The sequence below is a fragment of the Anabas testudineus genome, chromosome 7 (genome assembly GCF_900324465.2).
Source record: "Anabas testudineus chromosome 7, fAnaTes1.2, whole genome shotgun sequence".
NCBI lineage: Eukaryota > Metazoa > Chordata > Actinopteri > Anabantiformes > Anabantidae > Anabas > Anabas testudineus.
The window spans coordinates 3,595,997-3,622,012 of NC_046616.1; the positions used below are offsets into that span (position 1 = coordinate 3,595,997).

The 26,016-nt window shown below is 39.4% G+C and overlaps 5 protein-coding genes across 8 annotated transcripts; 1 reads left to right on the forward strand and 4 right to left on the reverse strand.

Moving 5' to 3' along the window:
- Positions 1-1,284: 1,284 nt before the first annotated feature.
- On the reverse strand, positions 1,285-3,013 carry LOC113167158 (NF-kappa-B essential modulator-like). The gene is made up of 4 exons (XM_026367570.1): positions 2,516-3,013; positions 2,196-2,330; positions 1,660-1,796; positions 1,285-1,444 (listed from the first exon to the last, which is right to left on the reverse strand). The coding sequence occupies exons 1-4, from the start codon at positions 3,011-3,013 to the stop codon at positions 1,285-1,287; spliced, it is 930 nt and encodes a 309-aa protein (XP_026223355.1).
- Positions 3,014-4,109: 1,096 nt separating this feature from the next.
- Positions 4,110-15,614, reverse strand: LOC113167050 (NF-kappa-B essential modulator-like). Of its 4 annotated transcripts, XM_026367384.2 has the most exons (16): positions 13,401-13,714; positions 13,082-13,097; positions 11,875-12,015; positions 11,226-11,491; positions 10,506-10,580; positions 10,308-10,409; positions 9,166-9,351; positions 8,481-8,539; positions 7,441-7,543; positions 7,212-7,327; positions 6,968-7,120; positions 6,814-6,886; positions 6,598-6,732; positions 6,053-6,189; positions 5,649-5,725; positions 4,110-5,189 (listed from the first exon to the last, which is right to left on the reverse strand). In XM_026367384.2, the coding sequence occupies exons 3-16, from the start codon at positions 12,011-12,013 to the stop codon at positions 5,017-5,019; spliced, it is 1,794 nt and encodes a 597-aa protein (XP_026223169.1). In that variant the 5' UTR covers positions 12,014-12,015; positions 13,082-13,097; positions 13,401-13,714; the 3' UTR covers positions 4,110-5,016. The 4 variants fall into 4 exon arrangements, with proteins under 4 accessions (XP_026223169.1, XP_026223170.1, XP_026223168.1 ...); XM_026367385.2 differs by lacking the exons at positions 13,082-13,097; positions 13,401-13,714 and adding an exon at positions 15,408-15,614; XM_026367383.2 differs by lacking the exon at positions 13,082-13,097.
- On the forward strand, positions 14,853-19,731 carry tmed4 (transmembrane p24 trafficking protein 4). Its single transcript, XM_026367389.1, has 5 exons — positions 14,853-15,052; positions 16,462-16,562; positions 16,651-16,776; positions 17,273-17,419; positions 17,529-19,731. Exons 1-5 carry the CDS (start codon positions 14,914-14,916, stop codon positions 17,676-17,678), a joined length of 663 nt encoding a protein of 220 aa, XP_026223174.1. The 5' UTR covers positions 14,853-14,913; the 3' UTR covers positions 17,679-19,731.
- On the reverse strand, positions 19,316-23,248 carry plpbp (pyridoxal phosphate binding protein). Its single transcript, XM_026367388.1, has 8 exons — positions 23,088-23,248; positions 22,360-22,467; positions 22,236-22,271; positions 22,072-22,147; positions 21,840-21,980; positions 21,602-21,744; positions 20,762-20,860; positions 19,316-20,147 (listed from the first exon to the last, which is right to left on the reverse strand). The coding sequence occupies exons 1-8, from the start codon at positions 23,196-23,198 to the stop codon at positions 19,938-19,940; spliced, it is 924 nt and encodes a 307-aa protein (XP_026223173.1). The 5' UTR covers positions 23,199-23,248; the 3' UTR covers positions 19,316-19,937.
- Positions 23,249-24,086: 838 nt separating this feature from the next.
- Positions 24,087-25,970, reverse strand: snrpg (small nuclear ribonucleoprotein polypeptide G). Its single transcript, XM_026368568.1, has 4 exons — positions 25,836-25,970; positions 25,638-25,660; positions 24,856-24,980; positions 24,087-24,327 (listed from the first exon to the last, which is right to left on the reverse strand). Exons 1-4 carry the CDS (start codon positions 25,865-25,867, stop codon positions 24,277-24,279), a joined length of 231 nt encoding a protein of 76 aa, XP_026224353.1. The 5' UTR covers positions 25,868-25,970; the 3' UTR covers positions 24,087-24,276.
- Between the last annotated feature and the right edge of the window lie 46 nt (positions 25,971-26,016).

Genomic DNA, 26,016 nt, shown 5'->3' on the forward strand with positions numbered 1-26,016 from the left:
TTAAAAAGGGCCCCAAGTTGGAGCCCAATGTTTAACTTATGGGATCAGTGGCAACATCATATTTCCTGCCCTCATAAAAGTTTGTTTCTCTTGTATTTAAGTTTTCAGACATTAAGTATGTATGACTGACTATTAATAGTTGCTATAAACAACTGAAAATATAGGTAACAATCAGTTTGTTTGTTACACAAAAAACGTCTGAGGCATATTCTGAAGTGTGTCTTGTCCTTTTATTTTACTGTCATAATAATCTGAATATTTGAGCTGTTTTACAAACGATGCACTGAATAAAGAAAAAACTGCTGTGAATATGTTTTGTATGGAAAAGCCCTGCTCTTAATCTGTAGTTTTAATTTCACTTAGTGTCAGACAGGATAATTATTCTCAGTGTGATTAGCCTGAATAAAGATAGATGCCTATTTGTCTGTTTCTCCAACCTTCACGTCTTTTTAAAAAGTTTTAAAAACTGTGTCAAGCACTCCTCTAGAATCTTTGCTATATGGATGCTTGACGCCTGTTTCTCAATCAAGACATTTGGATTGTGTCTTTCTGTTTTGTATTTGACCTCTTGCTCTGTACCAGCAATGTAGAAATGTTTCAGTCAAAGAGCAGCTTCTCCTTTTGCTCAATTCCGTTCTACAATTACAGTTCCTGTTCATAAAGAACCTTCTTAACATACTTTCCAGACATCTTGTAACTTTCATGAACCTTATACATAATATGTGTCTGATAAATGTGATAATGATCATTAATTTACTACCTATCTGATCAATTTGATGTCTTCTAATAAAAAATAGAGCTTAAAGGTATTGTATATGAATACATAATAATTAAAAAGGATTGTATCATGAGTAATTTACAAGCTGGGGTGAAACAAACCACAACCAAACAGATCAAATTCACAAGATTGTTCTTTTAAAGTTCACTTGCAAACATTTGCAATGAACTTTGTTATTAGATAAAAGTATTTTATAACCAAATAGAAATAACGTACTGCCCATTTAAAACAGCATTATTATTTACTCATAAGGTTAGTAAGACGTATTATTTTGTTGTTCTTGTTGTTGTTGTTGGGAGAGTTTCAACAACACGTTGCACCACCCACAATAATGTAACTAAACAACGATCAATGAACAGCTGATTTATTTCATAAACATAATTTGAAACAATGTTCTTGGAACAGAGTGAAATATAATTACAGACATTTTATACAAAAGTTGTCAAAGAACTCTATTATGATCGTATTCAGGAAGATCTGCATCTGGATGCTGCACTGTGCTCATGTTACTGTACACAATCCATAATATGTATCTGCAACGTGTCCATGTCTGGAGTCTGATGCTGGCACTTAGGACACCAAAAGTCTGGAAGTTCTTCAGTTCTGTGTGGATCCCATTTCAAAAAGTCTTTCGGGTGTCTCTGCTTCATTTGCTCCATCTGTCCACTACAGAGGTGAAGACAGACACGTTTCAGATTTAAATACACCAATGTATAGAAAATATGTACAAATACAGATGGACAGAGCTCTGATATCAGACAGTGTGTTAACAGGCTTGTCTGTGATGATAATTAATAAATAATTATCCCAATTGGGAAAATGGAGCTGCATTTTTGAAATTTGAAGACTGAGCTGTGTGATTAAAACTATCTTCCACTTACCGTGATGTGGCTTCCTGCTTGAGCCTTTCAATCTCAGTCATGGCCTGGGTCAGCTGGTCCTGCAGCTCCTCTTTCTCCTGGTTCAGCTTCTCTCTCGCTTCTCTCTCGGCTAAGAAATCAGCCTTATAGATCTCAGCCTGGGCAAAGACAGTGAGACAGACTTTATCCAACTGCTGCCATTTTGTTTCATTTCAGTGTTTCTGTATGATATAAACACGCGGTCGTGACTGAGTATGTTGTATGTATAATGTATGAATATGTATAATTGACAAATGTCTTTGGGGACGGACCACATTAACAACCCTCATGTTTACATTGTCAGGAAGAAAGTGGTCGTTACTCATTGTCCTAGAATGATTAGCTAATGACTCATTCATTAACACAGGGTTTCCCAGTCTGTTCTCAAGTAGCTCATCATTATCTACTATGTAATGCTTAACTCAGAAAGAAAATAATCAAGTACAAAGTCACTGACTAAGGATCTAACTAAACTACTTATGAGCCAGTCTGAAGACATGACAGCTGTGTGACTGTACCTGTGCAGTGAGGACAGGAACAGTCTCCATTGAGCGTTTCTGTAGCTCCAGCTCATTCCTCAGTTGATCAATCAGATCCTGCTTCAGGGCCAGTGCTTGCTCTGCCACCTGTAGTCTGCTGCACAGATCTCCTCCCTAATACGCACAGCAGAGACAAATGCATGTTTAGTCATATCAGCATTAGTCAGAAAGACCACTGTTATGAGATCCAGGTGAAGAAATGCCCCAATTTAAATGGACTTAAACACATTTAATTGGGAAACCTGCGGAATAAGGCCAGAGAGGGTTTAAATAGTTTCAGAAAGATATTGTTGTATCACCTCTGTGATGTCTCGCAGATCCCCAGGCTGTCTGTGGTGAGAGGAGGAGGCTTGTCCATTTGTGTGCAGCCCTTGTGTGAGCATCTTCTCCACCCTGGCCCTGACCCTCTGGAAATTACTGCTGGTTTTCCTTCTACCTCCAAGTCCCTCCGTCTCTACCTCTGCTCCAACCAGTTTACTTTTCTTCTTTGTTCTGTCCCGCAGATCCCCAGGTAGGCTCTTTGGAGTTAATCTCTCCTGGAACATCTTCTCCACCCTGGCCCTGGCCATCTGGAAATCACTGCTGGTTTTCTTTCTACCTCCCAGTCCCTCCATCTCTACCTTTGCTCCAACCAGTTTACTTCTCTTCTTTGTGGTCTCCTGCAGATCCCCAGGTAGGCTCTTTGGAGGGAATCTCTCCTGGAACATCTTCTCCACAATGGCCCTAAGCCTCTGGAAATCACTGCTGGTTTTCTTTCTATCTCCCAGTCCCTCCATCTCTTCACAGCGCTCACTCATGTCTTGGTTGCTCCACTGCAGGGCAAGTGCAGGTCAGAGATGTGAGAGCTGCATATTTATACAGCGGATCAAAGTATGTGCAAATACCAATGAGATCAATGAGTTCGGTGAATCACATTTAAAACACAAGTTTATAATGACAAAGACAGAGATAATTAAAGGTTTAGAACAACGATGGCACTTCACAGAGGATATTGATTAGTTTATCTCATCAGTGTCTGCATTTTAAAAACTTAACAGAAACAGGATATAACAAAGAATTTTACTTGGGTGGAACACGTGTCCTTCATCAATCCATATTTTTGTAAAGTATATAAAGTATACACTACTGAGACGGAATCAATTTGCTAATTATAAGGCACTTAATGCTTCGAGTTCATTAAAATTACAAATACAATGTTTTCTACTCTACTAAATTTATCTGGCAGCTTTTGTTACGTTTAGTCACAAGAATTATATGTAACACATATGAAAGTTGTAATTTTCCTCATTTCACTTAATACTTTAGCTTGATTAGGATTGACCTTTTCTTTTAATAGAGTATATTCACAGGTTACTGTAGTATCAGTGCTTTTATTAATGGCCGTGATTTGAAAGCTACATGTTCTATTTAAAAATTGCATCACCTTATTCTAATGTGTTTTTAACAATTTAACTGTGTTCGAATGCTACCTGTTGCCACTGCATCGAGGCATTTAGGTACATGTCCACCACAGATCCAGAAGATTAAAATAAAGTCAACTGCTGTTCTGTGTGTGTATATTGTACAGATGGAGAATGTTATTGATCCTGCTGCTGTACTAAAGTATAAATGCATACAAAAGCTACTTTTAAAGTCTAGATTTTGTGTGAAAATAATGTAAAACGACCGATTATAAGGTGTAATAATCAGTTCTGGTGCTGATCAAATGCTTCTCTGGACCCATTAAATGACTGTTGGGCTTACTGGCTGCACCTGAGCCTTCTTCTGTGAAACCTCATAACAGTGTTTTAGGACCACAATTTCAATGGTCTCACAACCTGAGGTAGATGGTTTCCCACCACATGTCGTACACATTTTCTTCCGTTTACACTACACAAGGACTAAACACGCAAGGACTAGCGAATAACCGATTTATTTCATTTATCAGCAGTTTGAAACAGAAAGATCTTTGCACAGAAAGATCTTTAATTACACACAGTATTCACACACACTGTGAAGGATCTTCAATATGATTACATTCAGAAAGGTAACAGCCAACGCCACAAAAGAGGGGTTAAAGATCAGGTCTAACATCAGAGATAAAGCAGTGGTGCAGTCTGAAGTGTACACAGGCAAAGAACACAGAGAATGGCTACTGTTTCAATAAGAGTAAATCCATCTCTAATATATAATAGTAATACATATTTTGAGGTAATGGAGACAAGCAACATTTATAACCCATACATATTTAAATACTTTTTCTTTTGTAAAACTCTCTAAATTATTCACATTGTCATGTGTGATTACTCATAAGCACTAAAACTGTTTTTTTAGCTCAGTAATTACTGATTATACTGTAAAACATGGATGATGCTGTCAAAGTGTACATACTAATTCTATAGTGTGTGTTTAACTCTCAAGTTACAAATACTGATGAACTTGTGCACCAGTGTGCCATCTCAGAGGATAGGTACAAAGAGGGGGAGAAATTACTGAACAGATGCTGACAGTCAAAAGAGCTGAGAAAAGGAATGGAAAAGCTATTTTTCATGAAACATTATGCCGTCGTTCTTTGACACACTTGTTACTTGTTCAAACGGTCTTCTGACTGTACAAATTGTAGAAGGGTAAGATCCACAGAATGCGTTCATGTTTGGGTTTGTGTGTTTGCAGGGCAGAGATTAAGGTGCAACTACAAATCATGATTCTCCAGGCTGTGTCCACAGGTGGCAGCAGACAAGCTGAATGTCAAAAAATATACTGTATACATAAATGTATGTGTGTGTATGTCAGTGTCAAAGTGTGTTAGACTATGCTCGTGTTACTGTATACAATCCATGACGTGAATCTGCAGCGTGTCCATATCTGGAGCCAGGTACTGGCACTTTGGACAACATAAATCTGGCAGATCCTCAGTTCCGGCTGCTCCTGGATCCCCGACTGGTACCAAACCTTGGTTGCGGAACGAAGGTGCAGGGGGCACCGTGTTAAATGCTATATTAGGAAACACAGAAAGAAAGCATGTTAAACATCTAGAGAAAATACATTGATAGACACAGTTCTTCTTTTTATTCTGTCTTGTTTTAACAGGACCAGCGCATCAGCTCATTCAAACTGAAAGTCATTTTCCTGCATATTAAAGTTAAGGGAAGCTGGTCAGACCTTTACAGAAGACCTATGTAAGTAGCAATGAAGGAAGAACATCATTTAAAACATTCCATCTATGGTACTTTTTCACTGTAAGACATTTATGTTACTATTGTTGCAGCAGGTTTACTTAAAACACAATATTTTGTGCAGCATCAGTCTACTGAGTATAGCATTTTGATCATCTAAGCACTAAGTAGAGCTTGAGAGTATGGGACAGGGGGACTTTAATTATAAGCATTAAAGGCTTAAAATGATTTTACTTGATGTTGTTTTGAATGTGTGCAGCTTGTGGATATAATGTACCTTGTGGAGGTGGAATGAGTGGGGGCCGTGTTGCAAAGTCTTCCAGGTGTCTCATCTTCATTTGCTCCATACGTGCACTACAGAGGTGAACACAGACACATGTTTAATCACACTTTACAGCAGCACTTCCCTAGAAACATCAAGACACAGTACAAGTGGATATGGCTTGGACTTCAGATATGAGGTGTCAGTCTTGACAATATGCCAACAGCTTTGACTTTAGCTTTACTGCAGCTATCATCAAAGTCACCTCAACATGCTGATGCAGCATCTGATTAGCAATTAAAATTGAGGGCAGGGGAGAAATTCTGTACACAAGGACAATGAAACCCTGGCTCAGCAATGATGTGCACTGAGATTTGAAGACAGACTGAGCTGTGTGATTAAAACTATCTTCCACTTACCGTGATGTGGCTTCCTGCTTGAGCCTTTCAATCTCAGTCATGGCCTGGGTCAGCTGGTCCTGCAGCTCCTCTTTCTTCTGGTTCAGCTTCTCTCTCGCTTCTCTCTCGGCTAAGAAATCAGCCTTATAGATCTCAGCCTGGGCAAAGACAGTGAAACAGACTTTATCCAACTGCTGCCATTTTGTTTCATTTCAGTGTTTCTGTATGACATAAACACGCGGTCGTGACTGAGTATGCTGTATGTATAATGTATGAATATGTATAATTGACAAATGTCTTTGGGGATGGACCACATTAACAACCCTCATGTTTACATTGTCAGGAAGAAAGTGGTCGTTACTCATTGTCCTAGAATGATTAGCTAATGACTCATTCATTAACACAGGGTTTCCCAGTCTGTTCTCAAGTAGCTCATCATTATCTACTATGTAATGCTTAACTCAGAAAGAAAATAATCAAGTAAAAGTCACTGACTAAGGATCTTTGAACTAAACGATTTAAATAAAACCAGAGCCATTCTGAACATGACAGCTGTGTGACTGTACCTGCGCAGTGAGGACAGGAACGGTCTCCAGAGACCCTTTCTGTTGTTCCACCTCCTCCTTCAATTTATCAATCAGATCCTGCTTCAAGGCCAGTGCTCTCTCCGCCTCCTCTAGTCGGCTGGACAGATCTCCTCCCTGAACACAAAACACACACATGAATCTGTAGCCTAAACAGGAGAACTAATGAAGGTGAACAACAAGTTTAAATGTTTTTACCTCACTCTTCAGTTTAGAATCATAGTCTCTGAACAGGCACGTGTATGCATGCTGCAGCTGTGACAGTTTTTTCCTGAAGACAAAATAGAAACTGATGGTGAGAAATGTAATAGTCAACAGAGTCACTGTTACTGTATCTGTGCGTTAAACCCACTTCTCCTCTGTTACGATTTGCCTCTCTGTCTTCAGGGCTTGTTCCAGGCTCTGGGTCTGCAGCAGTAGCTTGTCCATGGCCACATTATGCTGCTTCCTCTGCTGCTCCAGCTCCCGCTCTACCATCTGCAGCGACTTCAACTTACTGCTTAGCCTACAAACAAAGAAAGAAAAACACCTTAGTATACGTGCACATTTACAGGTAAACACAGAAAGAACTCTATGTAAGTTTTTTAACAACATACTTTTCTTCCAACATTTTGCGCTCATGCTCGCTTTTCTCCAGACTGCTTTGTCTCTCGTTCAGTTCTCCTAATAGGGAAGTTGCTTGTGCTTTCAGAGCCTCACAGTCCTTTTGGAGCTGCAAAAATACAAAAGATTTTAAGATATTGGACTAACTAACTATTGAGACTGCCTTCTACAGCACATCTGTAACCTATTTAGCTGTAAGATTTGGATTTTCATAGTTTATACCTGAGCAAAGTCTTTCTCCTTCTGTTTGAGCAGAGCTTCAGTTCTGTCCCGCTGAGCTGAACTCTTCTGCAGGTAATCAAGCTTCTCCTCCAGCTCCCGGTACCTACACAAATAACAGATTCATTACATATAGAAGGACAGCATTTAATCTACTGTACATTCCAATGGATTTATACAACTTATGTATATGGATATATTATTACAACTAAAGAGGGTTTAAAAATAAGTTTTGAAATTCATCATTTATAAATCAAAAACACAAGATCTTCATATTTGTTTTATTGTTGAACTAAACCTACACAACTAACAATTAATATTAAGTCACCAACCACTGCTTTACTCAGCCAATTATTTTGAAGAAGAAGAATTATTGTATAGATTTTTTAGTACAAGACAAAAAATAAAAAATAAAATAAAAAGACAATATGAAAACACTGGGTATTACCATGATGGTTTGGGTGTAGCCTCCATCATGTATTATTTATCAGTTAATCAATAAATGTAGTAATAGCATGTAATAAAAACACTTTATTACAGTGATGTAGAGCTGAATGTGACACATGAAGACAACAACTACAGGTTTGTAGAAATGATATGTCCCATATTCAAAACTAAACAAAAAATAAAAACACACTTGCAGGAAACAAAATAAGGTAAAACTGAGGAAGATGCAGGACACTGCAAACCGACAGAGATGGAGAGACAGAAGTACGGAAAGCACCTATACACACACAGTGAGAAAGTAAAAGCCACACAGAGCTGAGGGCTCACCTGCCCTGTGTGGCCTGAAGCTGCTCTGTGAGTTTAGCCAGACTAGAGCTGGAAAAGGCAACAGAGAGAGAGAGGAAGTAGGAGCAAGAAGATTTAGGATATAAATGGAGTCTTTAATTAAGAAGAAGACACAAAATTAGAAATACATGTGCTATTAAACATAATTAAATGCAGAAATACTGTATAGTTCACACATCAAATCTGTTTAGTGCTGTTAGTTTCAAACGACACTCTGAAGTACTGTGTTTTAAAAGGAAGATGCATCATACCAGTCAGAGGAGTGCTGCGCCTCAGAGCGATGCAGAACCTCCTCAGTAACATTGTTTGCCTGTGAACACAAAAGGTCATATTTACAGCTGCTTCTTGTCTGTCCACATGCTGAATATCTCTATTGGTCATTCACATTTAGAGACTTCAGTCACTAACAACGGAATGTCTTCTCTATGACAAACAAGATGTACCACAGGGAAACAGTAGCTGCGGCAAGCAAAAGGAACTAAAGTGGACCAGGTCCCTAAACTATTGTATCCAATTTAACTGTCCTTGATCATAATTTAAAATGCAAAATAGACATTCACAGTGAGGAAAATTAAACTGATTCAAATTAATTATGCAGAAACATCTAAATAAAGTCTGCTCTCATAGCGCACTGATGTCTCATTTAGCTGTTTTGTTTACCCCTGAACACGAAATGAGTCTCAGGAAAGCTGCACTACAAGCAAATCCCTGTGCAGTGAGAGACAACAATATGCTTGCTTCATGTAGACTTAAGAGATATATTAAAATGTGTGTGAAATTGGGAATTATTATTGTTATTATTTTTTACTTTGGGATTTAAAACGTTTTTTCAGCACAGATCTATCTGTTTATCTGTCTATCCTGCTCATCTGTATCACTAGATTAATGAACTGGTTCCTAAAGTAGAATGTGTACAAGCTTATATCATGGTTTTACCTGTGCTTGGGCTAATTTGGCTCGTAGTTGTTCAATGCAGTGACGCATCCGCTCTTTTTCTTTATCACCCTCCTCCTTCTCCCTCTCCAGCTCTTCATTCTTCCTCCTCAGCTCTCTCATCCCTTCCTCCAGTTTTTCTTTGTGACTCTTCAGCAACTGCAGGAACTCGTTTGCTCCTTCCACCGGCTGCAGAGAGATGTGAAAATAAAAAAAGGGGATGATTGAATGCAGGGAGAACCACAAAACACCACCACCATCCTAGGCTGGAGAACCGACACCAAGCAAAAAGTGGAAATAAACCAAGATGTTTAGAGGGAACAAATACAAAGGAATAAGTAGACAGAGATTTTAAAAACGTCTAAGTAGTGGGTATAGGGTATTACCAGTGCTGTGTATTAATACAGTGTTACATTCAAAGTAAGAACAAAATGATTTAAAGTTGTCACCCATTCAATCCAGTGTTCCAACTCATTAGTCAGAGGACAAATCTGTTTCCTATAACACAGCCGATACCAGATTTCTTTAAACATTTTTTTACAGCAACATGGTGATTAGTGCCGGGTTTTGTAATTGGAGTTCTCAATTCTAATGCCACCCAGCTGCATTCCTCAGAGTTGGAAGTCAGTATTTCTAACATCTGCCTGAATGCGATGACAGTTAAGGTGGGGTTAGGACTAACAGTGCAGTCAGACAAAAATTTGCTTTTGGACGTGAACTGTCCCACCTCCCTCAACCTGGTAGATCCATAGTTAAATCTGATTGACCCATGAGGTTTTCTGACATCAGGGTTTGAGAGGAGACGTAGGACTGACCTCTCATTTATGAATATTGTCTGTTTACTTTATATTCTGCAAGTTAAATAATAGCTAAAGTAGAGAAGGAGAGATGCTGCTCTTCTTCGGTGAGTGTGAGGACAGCAAGTCTGGCCAATGACAGTAGAATATTTGATAAAGTGGGGTTTTGTTAACTATTGTTACTACAATTTATATTTACAACCCTACCAAAACATATCCTGTGTCCTCTTGCTTTTCTCCAAATCACACAAGAAAATGTGATCAGGTGAATTTTGGTCTGGCTGCATGGTAAAACTAGATCAAATCTAGATCTGATTGGTGGAATAGGGATGCAGTGAGCAGGCTCACCTGCCCATTATCTCTGCCCATTACCTCCCCCAGTACCTCTGAAAATGAGGTAGGGGGAGTGGGAAGGGTGCTATTCAAGGAGCTTTGCACACTCCAATCACCCTAGACACACAGACATACCTGTTAGATGTGGAACAAACACATACATACAAAACTGAAATCATGGACAACCAGGATCCACACTGTCAAACATCTTACCAGGCTGCGGGGTGGTGTGGTCTGTGTGTGCTGATCCATCTCCTCAACTCTTTTCCTCTCCCGCTGATCTAAAGTCTGAAAATCACAATAGAAATACGTTGTTCTGATTGACCAATTAGGTTTTCCGACATTATATTTTTCATTTTGCCTACTGAGGATGAAAAATCAGGAATATCATCATCCCCATTTTGCTTAGTCTCTGTTTTTTTCAGTTTCTCTCTCGAACTAGAGCATTAATGCAAATAAGTAACACCTACATAATCAAATATTCGTTTTAAGTCAAGAACTCATAAATATTACAGTGGAAATAAATGGAAATGTTTGTTTCTGCTACTTTTACCGGTCACATACATTAAAAGTAGCAAAAACACCCACGCAATCTCAAATGGCAGTGGATCCTGCAGCCACAGTATTGGCCACTGGTTACCTATAGTACATGTTAATATTTTCACTGGTTTGTGAGCTTCACAGTACACATCACCACACATTACATATGTGGTGAAATTATAATAACTATACCAGAAGCAATAGGACTGCACAGAACTAATATAAATATATATATATAAATTTACATTTGTAATCTTTGCATAGGCATACATGTACCTCCAACACATTATAAAACAAACAGTGGAAACTTTGAAAAACTGCAACCAAAATGTAAATGTGCCTGAAAGTGTGTGGACATGTGGAAGCAGATTGTGTGAATCTCAACTAGCTAACCTGTGGTCCGTCCAGTGGACCGTTCCTAGCTGGGCGTCCCTGGTGGTCTTCAGTCTGGCTGGAGTTGCAGCAGTAGCTTGAGGGAGAGCCTGGTCCATTCACAAGGCTCTGTAAGGAGTGGTTCTCCTGGGCCAGCCTCTCCACAAGCGCCCTGGCCTCTTGGAAACGACAACTGAGAAACTCTCTTTCTTCTCTCGTCTTTCGTTGCCATCCCTCCATTTCCTCACAGCGCTGACGCAAGGCCAGGTTGCTCCGCCGCAAAGCATCTGGAGGGCAGAGTGGCGAACATCAAATAAAGGGAAGGAGACTAAAGAAACTATTAAACACATTATTGTGGACACAAGAACAGTTGGGTCCAAGGTCTTTGAACAGTGACACATTCTTTGAAATTTTGTATCTGTAGAACACCAATAACAATAGAATATTATATATAATATACATGTATCTGATTCATCATTTAGGAATTACAGTCACATTTACATTTTTCCAGCCATTTCTATACACAAAATATGTCACTGTGAAAATAGTTCTGAACCTGTACTACTACACTGTAAATGAAGTTATTTGATCCATCAATAATTGTCTGCTGCAGTATGAATATCAGAGACATAACAGTTTTCAATATTTAAGTTATGGGAATTTTTCCTACCTCTAAGTTGCTGGTTGTCACCAAGCAACCTGGTCACCACTTCATTGGCAGCCAGCTCGGGTGGGACCCTGAGGGCCCCTCCGCTCTCCTCTCCTGACATGTCCCAATGCATCGTGCCATCAGGTTGGGGCTGCACCATCCCTGAGGAAACATGTGCATATCATCTTATATATTTAGTAAGCTCCAAAAAGAAAAGACCAAATTAACCAGAAAATGTGGGGATTGGGATAGAAATACAGATGATAAAGAAATGTTTAATACTGCAGTATTTGTAGTATTTGTAAAAAAAAAAACGAATGTAAGCAAATCTGTGGCATTGACCGTTACAAAAGAAATCCTTGACTTCCACAGAAGCACATGTTCACATGACCAGCAGTCTCTAAACCACTTCTCAAAAATGGAGACTTCTTCTGTTACCACTACCAGACAGTCTTTTTTTGACCATACTTGATTTTCTATCTCTCAGCAAACAAATCTTGATCTTCTTTCTGCTGCCTGATTGTGTTTCGGACACGAGCCATTTCTACGAAGTGTGTTAGGTGCCACGGGCTGTCCCTTTAGAAATCCTCAGCCTAGTCACCGGTGATAATGAGAAAGCCCCTCGTTGCTTAGAATAACAACTTGACTACTGACATTTTCACTTACTTCTGATGGCAAGTTTCCCATCAATCGCGCTGCTGCTTGTTAAACAATGGTTTGCTGGAAACTTGAGTTACATTTATAACAGGTGACCAAAGGCTCCAAGTTGACTGACACGAACAAGCCTCAAATCCACAGTGTCATCTACACACGTGCTTTCGTTGAGGGGATAAAACAGCAAAAACTTGCTCCAATTCAATTTCTGACCTAAAATAATTGCAGATTATTAAATATTCCTTCTTTATTTTACATGTCACAACTTCCTGTATCTCTGAGTTCTTCAACTTTCTTATTGTATGTAGGTTTGGAATAAAATAACCCAGATTTTCAAAGTAGTCTGAGGCCTTTTCTGTACAACTTCAGCGCCATTACACTGTTCTTAATGCGGATCATCACTGATCATGCGAGGCCTGCGTTAGTGGACTCACATCCTGACACATGGACCACGACACCTCAGCCCCGTTAGGCGGCCTGGATGGAAACTTTCACTTTCAGTTTAGTTCAACAGTAATATTTCATTTTATTACAGATGAACCACATCAGTGACGGACTTTACCAAACGACTCACCGGTGAAGTGAAGCTTCTTCGGACCGTAAAGGTGAGCACAGGTACCGGTAACCGGGAGAAAAACATTACGTCATTCCCAGTAGCATCAAGCAAAGAGCTCGACTGAGACTCAGAAATTAATTTAATGTTACACAGTTTGAACAAAATGCAAAATTAAACGACTACTCGACAGTTTTAGCAGATGTGACGACAAAGCACACGACCAACCCACATTTACTACAGTTTAATAACATTTCTTCCCAATTTTCCACAGTATTTCACACGCTATACGCTAATTTAACAGCCAACGCTTGAACATTAAATAAAAAACTTCTCTTACCCTCTTTTCAGGTTTGTTGTCGGTAACAAGCAGCCAAACGGTCACTGACAGCGTTTTTATCCAACGTTAGAAAACAAGCTAATGCTAACCAGCTAACGATTTAGCTTAAGTGCTAGCTCCGATTAATTAGCAAAACCAACAGCTGCGTGAAATGAGGCACATGTTGACTGACACGAACACCGATCCACTTCAACGAACTGTATATGTCACGAACAGCATTTTAGTAAAATCATAACGCTGTCCTGACGCTGTATTTGTGTAAGATAAGGTTGAGGTTATCAGAAAACACCGAGGCGACTTGTTAGCCCAGGAAGCTCCAGGAACATTAAACCCAGGGTTTTGCCTTTCAGGCATAACTTCCTTCTCTGTAAATTCAACCTTTGTTTTGATTAACCACACAAATCTTAAATCATTTTGATCTTTATTTAATCCCTATTACATTAGAATATGTAAGTTTGGCCTTGAGTGTAAATTAACACATGAAACTCTCTTATTTGATGGAATTTAATTCAGAATTAAAATGTACCTGGTAAACTGGTAAATAGCCAGAAAGTAGAAACCTCAACAGCAAGCTGGACGGGACAAACAACATCACTGCCCCTCACAAAAGAAGAGTCTACTTGCAGAGAAGCCTCAGATCCAGCTTTAAGCTTTGTCGTGGCATGAGCCATCATCTATAGCTACAGCGGTAACTACTGGTGGACTAAGAAGGCGAGCGCTGTCCTGGAGTGGAGTGGAAGGATGATGGCCAAACATCTCCCATTCCCTAAGGACCTACATTACATTACATTACTGCACCCAGCAAACTCAAATAAGCTCAAAACTACAGACTGATTTTCCAGACTGCACACAACATAGTTAGCCATATTTTCCTCCACCACTACTTGAGCATAGTATGTACATATCTGTTACTCTTATTATCAATACTCTTGCTCTATACTTTTTACCATATTCTTAATTTTTTGTTCTAGATCTTTTTGCTTTTCCTTTAGCTCCAGCAGATAAATAAATAAAAAATAATATAAATCAAATCTTATATTAGTTGTGCATGGATTATGACACATAACGCTCCTGGACAATATTAAAAAACCTCTACAGACGCATACACCCACACTGAAACATAACCACACGTGTTGTTTGCAGTTGTTTTGTGCGTTTTTATGATCTTTCTTTGTATCTTTGACAACATTTCCATCTCTTTAGTGATGTAGTTGCAGTAGGCTGTGAATGTCTGACATACCTTTGTAGTTGTGTGCATCTACATGTGATCTTTTACTAAGATGTTGTACATCTCTTTGTAGATACAAATACTTTCTGCCATTTCAGTTACATCTCCATGCTCTGGTTAAGGAGGGTAGTTACTGAGATGGGTGACAGCTGCCTGACAGGCTGAGCTCCGGGCACGTTGACCCACGTCAAAGGAAATCCCCTTCCGTCTTCCGCAGTGGAAGATGACGTCATCTGGCCGCAGCTTCAGCTTCCTTTGCTGATGTGCGCAAAGTGAACGACGCTAATGATGCTCTCTACCCCTGCTGCTGAACTTGTTTTAATATTAGCTTGGATTTATCCAAGTTCCGCCCTCTACTTCCACATAGGAGAGACAGAGAAAAAATGCTTCATTGAGGAAATTCCTGACGAGACCATGGTTATTGGTAAGCTTTAGTGAGGTTGTTAGCCACACGTAGCTAGCTAGCAGTGCACGCTAGCAACTGCAAAGATGCTGCAGTGGATATAACAAAAAAGACTTTGCTGTAAATCGTCTAGTTTACAGTGTTCAGACTTGTTGCAAGCCTCAAATGGCAAACAATTTCGATTTATATTGGCTTTTGCATCTAGAGGTTTAACGTTAGACAGTCTCAAAGAGCGACAGCATTGCATTAAATTCATGTTTTACAGTTACAATAATAAATGCAATATGTGGCACACGACACCTGATTGGTGCCTTTGTATTTTTAAACGCAGTAATTAAAAGTGCGAAGATAAACGTTCATTTTATAATCGACTGACCTTTCCTTCACGACAGCTGTTTGCTTGTTGGCGGCTGTTTCAGCTCAGGACATGGTTTAAAGCTCACAGTAAAGAAGCATCATTTTCCACCTGAAACTGGAGGTGATGGAAAGGGAATCTGCAAAAAGCATTTATGACAATAACACAATAACACTGTGATGAGGAACTATTTCTAATTTAAGTCCACAAGTTTGCACCGCCCACACTGCACATCCGGTCTGTCAGCAACCTGCAACATGCAGATCAACAAGGAATACATGATTATATTTCTGTATTTCCATCATAACTATATAAATGTTTGCAGGGGATCAACAGAAATGCAGAAAGGCGACCTAGAATTCCTGGTATGATGGTGTTAGGGATTTTAAAAGTCTATTTTGGAGACTGTATCTGTGTAGAGACATATTGCAGCATTGAACATGTGATTGTCTTATTTTTGATAAAAGATACAGATTTCCAGTGAAAATGTTTCACTCTATTGTGTGTCCTGTTAGAATTAGGATTATAAGGTGCAGTCTGACTGATACATACTGGGAAGAATATTGGAATTTTGATATTTAAGAGCTGATAAACAATTGGGTAATCATAGGATTTTTTACTGATGTTAACACACAGCATAATGAACGAAGTTTAAAATAAGAACATAAGTCAGTTTTTACTAGTATGGTTTTGGTTTTATGGTCTGTTTTCTGCACTCTCAGTGCTGTGAAAGGCTGCAGCTGCGTGTTTTTTCACAACAGACCAAAATGGTTATTTCAAGTTTCAAAGTGTTGTGACAAAGTGGAACATTTTAAAGTTGAAAAATAGCCTCGTCAGTTCTCACTTGAAGTGCATGAAATATGTATTAAATAACCTTCCACACCTACTACAGCTTCTTCTTCCGTCATTTACTCAGCAAAAAATAATATAAACAACTTTATTTGCCTTTAATATTCAGTCATATTTCTACATCTACACACTGTATGTTTAATACTTTTTCCATTTGATATGTTTTTTATTGCCGTCCTTTAAATGATTACTGGATGACCTGATGTCTTTGCTGCATGCCTGACAGGAAAGTACAGGACTCAGCTGTGGGACAAACAGAGCAGCTCCTTCCTCCCATCCACCCCTGGGCTTGGGATGCACGTTGAGATCAAGGATCCAGATACAAAAGTAGGGATAGAGTAGGTAGTAATATAGAGCACATTTGTACATATCTAAATTGATTTTACATTACATTTTACTTTTTCACCTATTCCAGATCATCCTTTCACGTCAGTATGGGTCAGAGGGGCGGTTCACCTTCACCTCCCACACTCCTGGAGAACATCAGATCTGTCTGCACTCCAACTCCACCAAGATGGCTTTGTTTGCAGGAGGGAAATTGGTATGAACGTTGTCACTGCTTTTAACCAGCATTGGTTAAAACGATGCTGTTTTTTTGCCAAATTGAAGAGAAAAAGCAGTTCTTTCTTTAATGGTGCTACACACCTGCACTGGTGTTTCCAGTTATTCTGGCGGACCAGGTCTTTGCACATGTTGAAAGTAGGCAGGGGAATGCTGGGAATGATGTTATCACACTTAATGCACCAATAGGAATAGCTGCATTACATTGAGTCCATGTTCACATCACAGCCCATAATGCTCAGTTGTTTTAGTCAGATCTGTTCTTTTTGAATTGATAGTTTACATTCGTGTTGTTAATGACATGTATCCTGCTCCAGGGTGAAAACCACTGTCGTCCTAAACTGCCACGTGTGCATGTTTTCCTGAAATTTGACCCTCGTGCTTAAAATAACTACATGATATGTCTGACAGTTAAATAGCATAGTTTTCTTTAGTTGCTGTTTTTAAACTAAGCAGTTTGTTTCCCGATGTTGCAGAGAGTGCATCTAGATATTCAGGTCGGAGAACATACCAACAACTACCCTGAAATTGCAGCCAAAGACAAACTGACCGAGCTGCAGCTGCGAGTCCGACAGCTTCTGGACCAAGTCGAACAGATCCAGAAGGAACAAAACTACCAGAGGGTCAGTAAAAAATCATATCAAGTCATATTAGGAGGAAAGGTTTACTAGTAAGTTTAATAGGTCGAGCTACTGATTGGTCTCCTGACTTACTCTGTGTTGTGCTCTACAGTATCGTGAGGAACGCTTCCGCATGACGAGCGAGAGCACCAACCAGCGTGTTCTCTGGTGGTCCATTGCTCAGACGCTCATTCTCATCGTCACAGGAATTTGGCAGATGAAGCACCTCAAGAGCTTCTTTGAAGCTAAGAAACTAGTGTAACAACACAGACACGAGTAGACAGTCCTGACAGACCGGAAATGGAGAGACGGCCACTCACAGCACAGAAACATCCAGGAGGAGACACGTGGTCCTAATATCAGCTATAAATGGTACAAACGATTTCACAGAACAGCTACGTGTGGTTTTTTTCTTGTAAATGTTCTAGTTTGTTTGTTGGGTTTTCTGGACCATGCTAGAAAACGAAGGCAAATTTTCTATCACGAAGCAGAAACATTAGTGAACCTAGATTGTTTTTGATGGTCATTCGTACATGAGGATGAACGATGAGGATGTTAAAGCTCTTACAAGTAAAACTTAGCTTGTAGTTTATTAAGACCTGATTTGATGTATGCCATTTTTCTGTTGTTCATGCTGCACATAGTTTTATTTGTTTTCACCAACTTGTTACACTGGCCTTGATTCCTTATGTGTTCATTTATTAACACCACTACTCAAACCCTCACAGTTACTATTCAGAAGCAGCATATTAACACTTAGTAAATGATTTATAACCCTCTCTAATACAGTCGTTTACGTGTTTGTGACTAATACAACCTCTTATGAAGCATTTGTTACAGTCGAATAATCAGGTAACTAATCAGTAATAACACTTTTTAACATAGCTGTAATTATAATACTGATATAAAACATGTAACTTGTACAGGTGTACAGATCATTAACGCAGCAGTTTAAAACTTTCCATTAATTTGTCTCTGATTTTCAGATTATAAACCATTTATTAAATTATATTCTTGTTAATTTAGTATGGGAAGATCAGGAAGTGTTCCCATCCATCCTTCTACCCAGTGTATATAGTTTCTGGTAGTCTAGTTTCCTGAGCTAGGTCTGTACAGCAGATACAGTTTGTCATACGTCTCTATTAAAAACAGAATTCTACTGTCTGCTGTAAATAGCTGAACTTACTGTTCACTTTCTAATGCCTTTCACATGGATTGAATGATCTTCAGGTCTTTATCTAATGTTCCACCACGTTTTTTGTTTCATCATCACTTATTTATTGAGCAGCTGTGGTTTGTATTTTATTACTTTAGCATTAGCTATTTTGTTCCTTTTATAAATTCTTGCCAGTATTTTAATACCTCATTCACTCATTCAGTTAGAACAATTTAGGTTCCAACGGTAACACGTTTAGGTTTAGGTCAAATTCATGATGCAGTATATTCTGGGATCAATTCTTTTAAACACATCAACTACTCAAATTTGTACTGTGGTCCAGTCCTTGTGCTTAATAAAGCAACTTTGGCCAAACTTCTGTTTTCTAATGTTATTTGTGCCACTTTGCCCCAACTACAAGAAACACACAGCAAATGGCAGATCTTTCACCAGTAAAATTTATTGCTTGGCTTTGGCTTCCCTTAGATCCAGCTCCAAACCAAACAACGCTGAAGCGCCTCATTAAGACAGCAACCACATATCTGTTCACAAGTTGACTGATGAGTGCACTTTTCACAGGAGACAAAAACACACACTGAGCTTGTGACACCATTATATCTGTAGTGTAAAACAAAAGGACTTGAAAACACTGAAACAAGATCACTGCTTTGCATAGGTTCACTCTCTCTCTCTCATGTCCAACATGTACCACATCATTACACAGACAACACTGTTGACAGAACTGAACACTTTCTGCAGGTTTATTCTTGCATTTGTTAATATCAAGAATAGAGATTTGACATATTTGTCATGCCATACGAAACAATATGTAACAAACAATACTATGTGTCATTATAAAGGGAAAAATGATTTATTAAATCAAGTCTTTGTCTCATCTGTGCAACAAAAACTGTACATTGTACTTTGAGGAAATCTGATCTCTGGGACAATGTACACAGTCAAGCACATTTCAGCACTGTCACATGTTGGGTTGGAAACGTAGAAAATATCACACCAGCACAACAAATCCAAACAAATCCTCACTATCGCATAACTCCAACAACTTTCTATTAGTCGTTATGTTTTCAGTAGTTGTCGGTAAGGTTGTACAAGAGATTTCCATGAAGAGGAAGTCAGAGCACAGCAGGTTAGTAACACACTACTTTTAAAAAAAGTCAACTAGTTCTGTACCGAATGCCTTAAAAGAGCAAGAAGGGCACACAAAAATAGAAGAGGAATCAGCAAATACACTTGAAAATTACGCAAGAATTTTGCATTCCCAGCTCCACGTGTCTCTGCAGGAATTCATTCTGCATGTGAAGAGTGCTTCGTTTTAAAGGTATTTCAGAGCAGTGAAACGTCTTCTTATGACACAGTGAGATGCTGCATCTTCTTGGCAGCTTCTTCTGACACCACCTTGGCTGTTTTCTCCGGGCTGGGAGCTGGACTGGGAGCTGGACTTGGGGCTGGACTGGGGGCCGGACTGGGATTTGGAGTGTTTGCTGCACTGTTGGGATACTCCCTGTTGCCGAAGATGATGCTACCAACTCGCACGTTGGTGGAGCCCACCTCAATCTTCAAAAGAAATGGGAGAATGCACAGATACCATTAGCACATAAGAGAGAAGAAATAACAGAACTATAGTTTCAATCAAAAGCACTGAATAAAACTAAAGTATGAAAGCCGCAGCTACTGGGGGCCAGCCTGGAGCCAGCAGGTGAGATAAGGAGCGGCCTTTATCACGTCATACTTCCACAACCTTTCATCAACACTAAAGAAGAGGTTCATGATTTTTCAAGTGTGTCTTCAAACACTGGTCTGATGACCTAAAGACATTTGAACAGGTTTGTTTGCTGTGATCGTTCATCCTGTTCATACAGTGCTTTAAGAGATCCTTCCAAAACACGGCTCCTACACAGGTGATGGTGGACAAAATTATTTTCTTACATCTGTTCAAAAATATCAACTTTACAAGTTTATCTGATCTTTATTTTATTTTTATCAAATAACGACTGTGGATTCTAATCACATCCACTAAAATAAAAAGATTAAAAGAGCTCTTCATGAGGAATGAACCTATCCTTTTTCAACGAGGGTTCTATTGTACAAACAATATTGGCTTTTAAAATTCTAAACATACCAGTACTTAATAAATAAATTAATATATACTGATGAGGAGTGATACTAACCGCATGTTCAAAGTCTGTCGACATACCCATACTGAGCTCTACGTCCTCCAGAGGCAGCTTCAGACTCTCACACACCTCCTGCCTCCGACTCAGCAGCATCTACAGGAGGGAAACATAACCCAGCCGACACTGATATAGATAGTTGAGAGTTTGAAAAGTATTTTTTAAACAAATTGCTGATTTGTTTGTTTTTTAAGGCTTTTTGAAAAATGATTTTCTTGTTATTTTCCTTCACCATATTGCACATTAACATCTAAATTGAATGCAGCACTTCTGTAACGGCTTTTAAGTCAATACAAATGTAATAATAACGCAAACGCATCCAGGATATTTATTACACATGTGAGATTAAAGCTATTTAAATTAGTGAGATGTTGTAGGAGCTTCAGTCTCAGTCTTAAGGAAGTTTGTTAAATCATCAGATTTCATTGTGCTTCCTGCGTTTGAAGCCTGCAGCTTTGAATCTTATTTTTGGCACCAACAGACAAAAAGCCCCAAAGCCTCATCTGACTTCATCTGCCCTTCACTAGTTTAGCTGCAGTGTTTTGACTGTTATGAATTAGAACAATCTGTCCTGATAGTCAGGTCTGTAAGAAGAGACATCATGAAGCATTATGTATATGGGTTCTTTTCCTTAAACGCAGATATACAGCAGACATTTTCTTCACAACAGTCTTATTTTGGCAGGTTTAAACTCAGAATATGTTGGTCCATATGGTCATTTCAGTTTCTGTGACTTCTTAACATGCTCTCTCTTTACATTTTCATATAGATTTAATGTGCAGTTTGACACAGAAACACAGCAAATAACAACACTGTTCTCACTACAGAGGTTTGTACCTGAAAGTCGGGGTTGGGGCCCAGGGTGAGATCGTAGCCATAACGTCCGATGGTCATGAGTCCTGAGAAGTGCAGCGCGGAGCAATGGGACAAAATGTGTTTCACTGTGTTTACCGTCTCCTCTGGTGGCAGGCCGTGTTTACCTACGACAAACAATTCACTTAGTGTTGGTGCACAGTTGCCCCTGGTTACAAAATGAGAGCAATAAGGAGTTAATGAAGATGAAATTAGCACTCACTTTGTTCTCCACTGGTGTTGATCTGCACCATGACCTTTAACCTCTGTGTGCCGGCTCCTCTGAGACGCTGCCATGAGCTGTTGACTTTATCAGCCAGGTTCACCGAGTCGATCGTCTCCATGAGGAACAGATTTGGCACAGCTGGAAACAGAAAAACAGAAAATCAGGACTCAGAGTTTGTATGGATGTTTTTTAACATGCAGCTTCTACAGGACAGTTCACAGACGCTTACCCAGAAGTTTGTTCACATTTTTCTTCTGTAGGTGCCCAATAAAGTGCCACTTGATTTCCGGACATGACTCTAAAATCTGTGAGGTGCAAAAAAGAAACGTAAAAATCTTCATCATCATCATTTGGTGGAGAATGAATCCTACAAAATAAAACGTGTAAACTCACCAGAGGATCTGAAGCTTTGTCCACAAGCTCATTAACCTGACGGGATAAAACACACAATCAATCTCTACATCCCTTCCTGTGGTGATGCAGTGACATTAGGAAACCAGCGGCGTTTCGTACTCACATAGTTTTCTCCAAAGTTGCGCTGCCCTTGTCTGTAAGCCTCCACAACCATCTCTGGGGGTTTTGTCTTGCTGACAGCGACGAGGCGAGGCGGCACAGCTGGGAGAGTCTGAGGGAGGACAACACACACTCATTTATCATCTGTATCAGCAAATGCATCAGCAGAGGAGCACAGTGTGTTAGCTGAGTCTGAACAGTGAGTCAGCCCTGTCATAGTCCTGCATAACAACACTGGAACTGATAGTTTGTGGCTGCTGCCATGTTCAGATGCTGCTCCACAGAATCCACTAATGATCCAGATCATTAGAACAAGTCACTGAGGGAAATCTGGAAAGATGCTGGGAATTCCTACATGCTTTGACCTAGATATCAACCTTGATGCTACTTTTCTTGATGATAACATCTTCACTAGGTGCCAGAGCTGTGCTGATAGCAGACTGGTGCCAAACCGAGTCTTAACATCTTAACATCATGCCAACAGGAGCCGCCGTGCAGATACACCCTGCAGGCTTCATCCTCCTGCTCCCACGCACATCACGTTGCCACTGACGGAACATGCATGGTGTTATGAAAGTGCTGCCCCAAGCTCGGCTGTCTCCCGTCCAAAGGTTCAGGTGTTTGGCAGCCTTACATAACGAGTCGTGCTGCCGCAGCACCGCTTTCTCGAACCCCGAGTGCGGCGTGAGGGCAGCGGCGCTGCCGAGCGGAGCCTCCCCGGGCTGCAGTTACCTTAGGCCGCCGTGCCGCCGCCTGGTTCACCCGCTCTATCACCGACTGTAGTGCCTTCCTCACCTCCTCCGACATTGCTGCTTTCCACATACCGTCAAACGGCGACGACATGAAACGTAAAGAAACGTGTCCGCGATGACGGCAATCGGCTTTCAAAATAAAAGTCCTGGAGAGGAAGTGCGCCGCAGACACAGCGCCCCCTGTTGTTCTGCTTCTGTACTGTAATAAGTCAGAGCCATGCTGCATATTAATATCTGTGCAAAGGCATCATCACATCAAGGATCAGGTTCTCTAGTCCCTTCATCAGGGATCTGGTGCCCATATGAACACGAGAACGGTCTGGTACTGCCGTTGTTCTTCATCATCATACAAACCAAAAGATGCATCCCATGAAAATGAAATGTATTGATCATATCTAACAGCTGTGGAAAAGCTCACACGGGACTGTTGTTCCTTTTGATGAGCAACATTTAATAAAAAATAAATTAGAAAAACTTCCAAATTAGTCATCTTAACATGGGAGCCTATTAGGTACAAAACTCCTTTATTGTTACTGCCCTATACTAAAAAGACTTAATCCTGGGACATATCCACAAGATCTGATTAAATAAATGTCCTAAACCTTTATATTTCCATCACATTCATTTGTCCAAATGTGATATGTACATTCCAAAAACCAAAACTATATGATAGCATTTTACATCAACATAATAGATCATACAAAATCTCAGAGAAAAGTCACATCCACCATTGATGTTATATCTGCTGCAGGACTGTTGTGATCCTTGGCTTTAAAGTAGAAAAACGTACCTACACATACACTCAAGCTGCCCTATGCTCATATCCAGTGTTTAGTTTATCAAGTGTTTGACCAAATTCTGATATTTCTGCTGATCTAGTTACGTTGCAAGAAATCATTGCTTAGTCCCTTTTAGTGATAACCTGTGGTATGATGGTAATACAATATACATCTCGTAATAAACACACAAACACAAAATATAAAGAAAAACATTTATTCACAAGATTACACAATTCAAAACTTGTTCTAAAAAAAAAATACCTGTCAATGGAAATCAAACAGACAACTCTCATATCAAAGACAAACAATGGTTTTGACGCTTTCACAAAAACAACTGAAAGGGGTTACATAGGTATTTCTCTTCGCCACCTGCAGCAGCTCCATCTTCTCTCATACTCTTTCCAAGGCCTCCAACATGATTATGCTGTTTCCCCTGATGACCTATGAGAAACGATACCATGCAGAGTTAACTCAGATGCATTTGCACAAAACCTAAAAAAAAAGTACTAAAACCAATTCAATTACACATATTATATTATTATAAATATAGTATGTCTGCAGCAGCTGACATGTTATTCCCATGTTCCACAGAACTGCACTGTTCAAAATCTACTGAACTTGAACTATTTCTTTCCAAGTTAAATGTTGACAAAAATACAGATTTCATCTAAATAATCTGATAAACTATACTTTCATGAGATTTTGAATACTGAATAATGATAATGATAATCAAAATCATAGTTTTTGATGTTAATGAAGTTGGCCACTTAATTAGCAATAGCTGGAATTATCCACTGCCGCCAAAGTGTGTAAAGAAAATTAAATGCAGGCTCCAGCTAAATATGAAAATCTGTTACTTGAATATTCTGTACAATGATTTTAAACAGGTGTAACAGGTTCATTAGAGTAAACGGCCAGTCCCAGAGCTCACTGACACTAAGAAAAGCACAGCTGGAAAAGGTTACTGACCACCATGCCAATGGTGTTCTGCTGTCCTCCTGGCCCCATTTCCAGACAGTCGTCCACCACCAGGTTCATGAAGGGGTCAAAGCCTCGTAGAATTCCCTGCACGTGTCGGCCTCCATTCAGCTTCACTAAAAGACAAGATATAACTGGCATGTTAGGTTAATGTTGCACACAGTTCAAAAGTATACCTCTGATTTACTTGAGTTTCTGGTTATGAGTTATGTATAAGGCAACAGAGAACGTTGAGGCGCATTAAACTATCTTACAAGTCAACAGTTTCTGTTCACCTTACATATACAATATATGGTACAATAAAATTTGTTAAACTGTTTTTTTCTCTAATAATAATGCAAACACTGACACACATTACAATGTGATAAATCCTATTCAGCTGAATCAATTTGTTCATCAATGGATTATTAGCTAAATATTAAACACTCACTGGTTCCATCTTCTCTAATTTGAACCAATTTGTGTTTGAGCGGATAAATCAAGGCCTTCAAAAAACAATTTCCTGACAAAAAGTAATTGTCTCACATGATATAAACAAGGAAGATGACTGAATTATTAATGAAAAAGTTTAGCTGCTGTCTTAATTTCTAAGTTTATTTTAAGAGGCTGTTTCAGAACCAGTTAAACAAAGCAGATGTTCAAAAGTTATTACCGACAACACACAAATCAAATGAAAGCATATCAAACACACAGGTCCAGGTTTCATTTAAAACTCTGCGAACTTTTAATATAACTCGTTATAGGTTTGAATATGAGATTTAAGCTACACTCACATGAAAGCTTCTTGTCCATAAACCTGAAAAAGAAAAGAAAACAGCTCATTAAACAGACTTACAGACGGGGCAGGCTAGCTAACGTTAGCATGTTCCCATTGCAAAATATACAGACGTGCAGGTAAAATTCAAAAGACAAATTACGCTCACGATAAAAAAAAAAGAACATGAACTATTTAAACAAGAGCCTCGACTTACTTCTTCAGCTCGGGTGGATGTGCTTTACTCATTTTGTCTTTTTTAATGAGCCGGCAGCAACTCGTTCAACGTTCGTTTCACAAAACCGCGGAAGGAAAGCGTGCAACGAAAAACCGGAAGTTCACGGATGAACTTCCGCCGTGTCGAGTTGTTGTTTCTCTGATCAGCGCCACCAGGAGGC